General features: G+C 38.7%; 1 protein-coding gene across 2 annotated transcripts in view; it reads left to right on the top strand.

Annotated features, from left to right (window-relative positions):
• ABRAXAS1 (abraxas 1, BRCA1 A complex subunit) overlaps positions 1 to 6,240 on the top strand; it is an 18,576-nt gene extending 12,336 nt beyond the window's left edge. For both annotated transcript variants that reach the window (XM_049630800.1, XM_049630801.1), the window contains exons 8-9: positions 2,120 to 2,234; positions 2,624 to 6,240. In XM_049630800.1, coding sequence (XP_049486757.1) covers positions 2,120 to 2,234; positions 2,624 to 3,057 — 549 coding nt within the window. In that variant the 3' untranslated portion in view covers positions 3,058 to 6,240. The remainder of the gene's footprint in view (positions 1 to 2,119; positions 2,235 to 2,623) is intronic.
• Positions 6,241 to 6,367: the final 127 nt, after the last annotated feature.

The following is a 6,367-nucleotide window of genomic DNA, read 5'->3' as shown; positions in this document are numbered from 1 at the left end:
GTGTGTGTGTGTGTGTGTGTGTGTGTGTGTGTGTGTGTGTGTGTGTGTCTGTCTCAAGTATAAGTAAACATTAAAAAAAATTTTTTCTAATTAAAAAACCAAAAAAAACCCTTCTGTTCAGAGCTTACATGACACGTCCACTCACATTTCATGGGCCAGATTATATATCCCTATTTCATGGAAGTAGGCAGGGATATATAATCCTTTTACAGGATAAAAAGGGAAGCATGTATTTGAGAACAGAATAATCTACCACAGGACTAAGTTCTGTTTCATTGTATCAGTTGAGAAGTAGACTTCAGGATGGGATTAGACATGTAAGAGATTAGTCCTGAGAAGGATAAAAGGGAGAGGAACAAGAACAGGCAGGGGGACTTACAATGCTGAGTCTGACACCTGAGAGAAGAGACAGGATGGGAGGACAACTGGGTAGAGAGAGCTTTAGACTACAGGGCTAGAGGGGCGCCTGGGTGGCTTAGTCGGTTAAGCGTCCGACTTTGGCTCAGGTCATGATCTCACGGTTCATGGGTTCGAGCCCCACATTGGGCTCTGTGCTGACAGCTCAGAGCCTGGAGCCTGTTTCGGATTCTGTGTCTCCCTCTCACTCTGCCCCTCCCCCACTCACACTCTGTGTCTCTGTCTCAAAAATAAACATTAAAAAAAAAAAAAAAGACCACAGGGCTAGAGAGGTGGCTAAGCAAAGTTGTCCTACAGGAATGGATTTGTACTAATACCCACTGTGTTTAGTCATTGGTTAAGAGTGGCTGAGGGAAAGTGTGGCTTCAGTAGCTGACCTGAAAGTTTGGTAGCTAGGGCTGTCAGTCAACTATGCTTCCTCCAGTGGAGATCTGAGTAGTATATTCCATGGCCACTGTACTCCTCAATATAGCACACTAAGGGAGAGCACCTGGTGGCACAGTTGGTTAAGCATCCAACTTCAGCTCAGGTCATGATCTCGTGGTTCATGAGTTTGAGTCCTGCATCGGGCTCTGTGCTGATAGTGTGGAGCCTGTTTCAGATCCTCTGTCTCCCTCTTCCTCTGCTACTCCCCCATGTGCTCTCACTCTCTCTCTCAAAAATAAACATTAAAAAAACATATATATACACACACACACACACACACACACACACACACCATGCTAAAAGAAATAGGGTTAATACATTTTATAGTACTAATGCACACTGGTTTTTAATGTGAATGATAATACAGAATTTTAGAAAACAGACATGTCCAGAATCCCAACTTGTAACATAACTATTTTCACTTTACCATATTTTCTGGTTTTTCCCTAATATATATACACATGCTTTTATGTAGTTGATGATGTTGGGGACTGTCATGATTTTTATTTGATGTCACTAAGCATTTTTCATGTTGCTACATAGTCTAGTTCTTTTTAATGGCAGAATATTTCATATAGCAATATATTAGAACTCTTATGTCAAAAGTACTAACTTGGGCTAAAATAGGGGATATAGAGGTATGTTACAGGAGCTGTAGGCAGAAAGCAGCTGAACTTCGGGAAGGAATTGGAACCAGGAGCCAAAATGCTATCAGAACTTTCTTCCCTTTGTGTCTGCACATTGGTTTCTTTCATAGTACCAGTAAAACATAGTTACTTGCTATTGTCAGTTTCTTTTTCTTTTTTTAAGATTTTATTTTTAAGCAATCTCTACGCCCAGCATGGGGTTCAAACCCACAACCCCAGACAAGAGTCACACACTCTACCAACTGAGCCAGCTAGGCACACCTATTGTCAGTTTCTTAATGTTGTGTTTGGAGTAAATATGCATCTCAAAATACTACAGTATTTTTTGTTTCAAAGTAAATGACTTAAATATTTTTGTTTTTTATTTCTGTGTATTACCATGCAGATAACAGGTGTGATAAAGCTGTGTGTGTATAAATGGGAAGTTAATACATCTGGAAAGCATTTTATAACCTATAAAGCACCATACAAGTGCTTGTTGCATTCCTTCAGAAAATAGCAAAATAAAAAAAAAAAATTTATAAAGGCTAATAATAATATAAAATCCACAAAGGGCTTTCTGTTGTTTATGAACCTAGGCTGTAGTACACCACTTAGAATTTTATCTACGCCCTTATTTTATTTTGCAGAGTATATGCAAAAAAGTAGAACACAGTGAGCGAGCAGTAGAGAAACTACTAAAGGATGTACACAGATTGAAATGGGAAATTAAAAAAAGAAAACAGGCACAAATTCAAGTAGCACGTAAGTAAAAGGTTCACACATCACTGCCTTCTGTGCTTTAAAAAAAAAAAATCCTGACTGAACTATGGATGAGCCCACTAAACTAACTGATGAACTTATGTACCTTAGGATTAAAAATAATTGTTTTATTAATACTCTTAAATCCTACTTAACAAAGAACTCGGTATTATTATAGCTATACTATATTGTTGATATTAAAAAATACAACTTAAATTCTCGTTTAGAATATAGTGGCCTGTAAATTAGAATTTGGGATTATGCACACTATTTTTCTGAGTTTGGAGGATAGAAATATTCAGTTAAGCTCTTTTTGACTTAACAAATAGATCACTACAAAAGCTTTGTAAAACAAATATCGCATGTTGAACTGTTAATTTTATTTTGTTTAGGGGAGACCGTCGAAAAAGACCCTCAGGAGAACATTTTTCTTTGCGAAGCTTTACGGACCTTTTTTCCAGATTGCGAATTTCTTCATTCATGTGTTATCTCTTTGAAAAATAGGCATATTTCTAAAAATAGCTGTACTGCCAACCACCATCTTGATGTGATAGACAACCTGACCTTAATGGTAGAATACACCGACATTCCTGAAGCTAGTCCAGCTAGCAGTACACCGCAGATGATTAAACATAAAGCTTTAGATACTGATGATGGATGGCAATTCAAGAAGTCACGGCTGTTAGAGACACAAAACAAACCATCTAAAACAGATACTGATAGTAGTAATCAAGAAAAAGCATATACATTGAGCAGCCCTGAAATAGATGAAGAGATTGAAAAAATGAAGGGTTCTGGTGAACATCCACAGTCTCCTACATTTTGATCTTAGGCCAAAAGGAGAGCTTTGATTGGCTGAAGGGTAAAGCCAGACATTTATATTGTCTTTACTATGTTCAACAATTTGCAGTAATACATAAGTTCTAGTGCATTTATTTTTTAAAGCACTTTATTTTAAAACCATAACGTTTTTCTGCCCCCCACCTTTTGAAAGATTTTATTTTTAACTAATCTCCTACACCCAGCAAGGAGCTTGAACTCACAACCCCAAGATCAGGAGTCACACACTCCACTGACCAAGCCAGCCAGGTGCCCCTTTTACAAAACTGTTGAGGGAAAGGCTTAATTTAAGTAGATGGTTCTTTTAAACTTATATAGCATACTTTAGAATTGGAAAAGAAAGACTAGCATTAGAACACAATAGAAGAAGATGTCTAAAAATATGAAGAGGTATTTCATTTTTATTTAAGTCATTACAGTTTCTACTCCTTAAGTTATAAGTGGCTAGGGTTGCCAGATAAAATGCTGGAAACCTGCAATATTAGGGACATTCATTAAAAAATTATTCATTGGTTATCTGAAATTCAAATTTAATTGCATGTCCTATATTTTTATTTGCTAAATCTGGCAGTTCTGATTATGGCACAACTAAAATACAGCACAAATAATCTCTTCCTAGTCTAGAGTCCTCTACACAAAATTGAGTGAATCCAGTATTTGAGTACAGGACAAGTCTGGTAATGGTGTGTCTGAGGTCAGTAGCTGGTCAAGTAGCTAAAAACACCAGTTAAAGTGGGAACCAAAAATGGTGCATATGTGTATATATATTTGTATATACATGTCTATCGCAGATTTCATTTTAACATAAAGTGGAGTTGTACATTCATTTTGTCAACCTTTTGTTGGACAAAAGGTAGGAACTTTTCTGTGAGTATACTGGTGTTCCTATATAAGTCACATCCATTACTTAACTTTTATAATTCCCAGCTTTAGTTTCTTTATAAAGAATTTAAAGAAGCTTGCAAAGCAACGTAAGTACAAAATGCTACTACTTTTTTTTTCCATTTCACAGCATCCTCCTACTTCCGCCCTTCTTTAGTTGTCCTAACCACACCTAACTTGACAACTTTTTTTTTTTTAATGTTTTATTTTTGAGAGAGAAAGAGTGCGCGCACACGAGCAGAGGAGGGGCAGAGAGAGGAAACACAGAATCTCTGAAGCAGGCTCCAGGCTCTGAGTTGTCAGCACAGAGCCTGATGTGGGTCTTGAATTCATGATCTACGAGATCATGACCTGAGCCGAAGTGGGACACTTAACTGACTGCACCACCCAGGCACCCTGACAACTATTTTCTTAAAGCTAGTTATCTTTATAAGTCTTTGGAAAGCATTTACTTAGTTTTCATTGCAGTAACTTTTTAATGCTCCTACTTCATCAATACAGTGACGAAACTGACACAGACTTGGGGAACAAAATAGCTGACTCTTGGCAATGTAGAACTCAACAGGTTTGAAGAATTATGGGCTTCAGTTTGATATTTGAGGATGTAAAGCTCCAGTTTAATCCAGTGAGCTGGTTAAATGGAAGTTGCCTAAGAGAGCTTTTACTGTGTGTTTTATTTCTTTTACATAATTGTGAGAAATTTCCACAAGGCCTACACATTATATGAAGCCTTCATGTTTCACTCACTGGATGAAATGCTGAACACAAACTTTGAGCATAGCTTTTCCATCTGCTACTTCCTAGTGGCAGAACAAATTCCTAGCTACTATCAAAATTATCTTTTACCTATGTTAACATGTATTAGTTACCCACAGGGTGCTAATGAAGCCCACATAACAACTGAGATGTTTTGTATAAAGAGTTTCTGTTGGGGCTGTTTAACTGGTTACCTAAGAAGCACTGTGGTGTAACAACACAGGGCAGAGGGAGGGGAAGTAGGTTGGCAGTCTGAAACCTGACTTAAAAATAACCACAAATGGGACAGGTGGGCAGCTGGGTGGCTCAGTCAGTTGAGTTTTGGCTCAGGTCACGATCCCAGGTTTGTGGGACCGAGCCCCGTGTTGGGCTCTGCACTGAGCGTGGAGACTGCTTAAGATTCGCTTTCCCTCTGCCCCTCCCCACCCCACTCACACACACTAAAATTAAAATAACCACAAACATCACTAGAGCATATAGAGCATCACATAGAACATAATGACTAAATGCAGCCAACAAATGATTTGCTGGAGGTCACTGAGCACACATCACCTACTTTACCTGCATGCTGGACTGAGACAAAGGTTTCTCACCCCCTCCCATCCTTGGAATGTACACTTTGCCTACTGTTACCACATTAGGAGTGTTCCAAGGACATGGACTTGAGAAAGCTGTTAAGACCATATGGATTGTGTGTGACTAAACCCAGTTAAGACCTCAATATAAACTTTTAAGACTTGACAGGCAGGTGCAGAGATCTGTTTTTCTGAGATCTGTCTTGTGGTCACCCAAGACCAGCTTTGTAAGTAAGTTCTCTTGCTTATTTACTACGCTGCTACTTACCAGTCTGGAGTCATCTGCCTCTTCATTGTTTTCCTGCCCTCCATGTACCAGTCTACTAATCAACAGATAAAACAAGCTAGACTAGGACCAGCAGAAGCAATAAGCAACCAACATATGCAAATGTCTTAAGACAGTAACTAAAGATTTTTCAGACTCCTTAAAAGAAACAGGCCTTCATACAAAGTTCAGTTTCCTAAAGCACTATAGAGAGGTAATGTATTTAGTTCATACTTTGGCACAATGATCCATCTTGAAGAAAGAAATGCTAAACTTCCAGTCATAGAGAAGTATGCTAAGGTCAGTACCAGCTGAATTCCCATAATTAAGTTTGATGACCCACCTTTTGGTATTAAATGAAAAGAAGGAAAAGGGTCTTTCTATATCATTTTCCCCCAGTTACTCTCATCTTTTGGCAATTAGTTACTAGAACATTTGTTTATGGATCATTTTAAATTACGCTACCGGGACACCTGGGTGGCTCAGTTGGTTAAGTGTCCGACTTTGGCCCAGGTCATGATCTCACCATCCATGAGTTTGGGTCTCGTGTCGGGCTCTGTGCTAACAACCCTGAGCCTGGAGCCTGCTTTGGATTCAGTGTCTTCCTCTCTCTCTCTGCCCCTCCCCCATCCATGCTCTGTCTCTTATCTCTCAAAAGTAAGTAAATGTTTAAAAAAAAAAAAAAATCAAAGTACACTACCAGTTTCAAGATAGACTAGCCCAGGAATAAACGTTAGGGCCTATGACTGCACCACTAACCATACCCACGTAACTAATGTCTCTATAAAGGGAACACCCACTGTCCTGGCCAGGCATAC

This window comes from Panthera uncia, chromosome B1 (assembly GCF_023721935.1).
Source record: "Panthera uncia isolate 11264 chromosome B1, Puncia_PCG_1.0, whole genome shotgun sequence".
Lineage (NCBI taxonomy): Eukaryota > Metazoa > Chordata > Mammalia > Carnivora > Felidae > Panthera > Panthera uncia.
The sequence above is the reverse complement of the archived record's forward strand: the minus strand, read 5'-3'. Positions and strand labels throughout refer to the sequence as shown.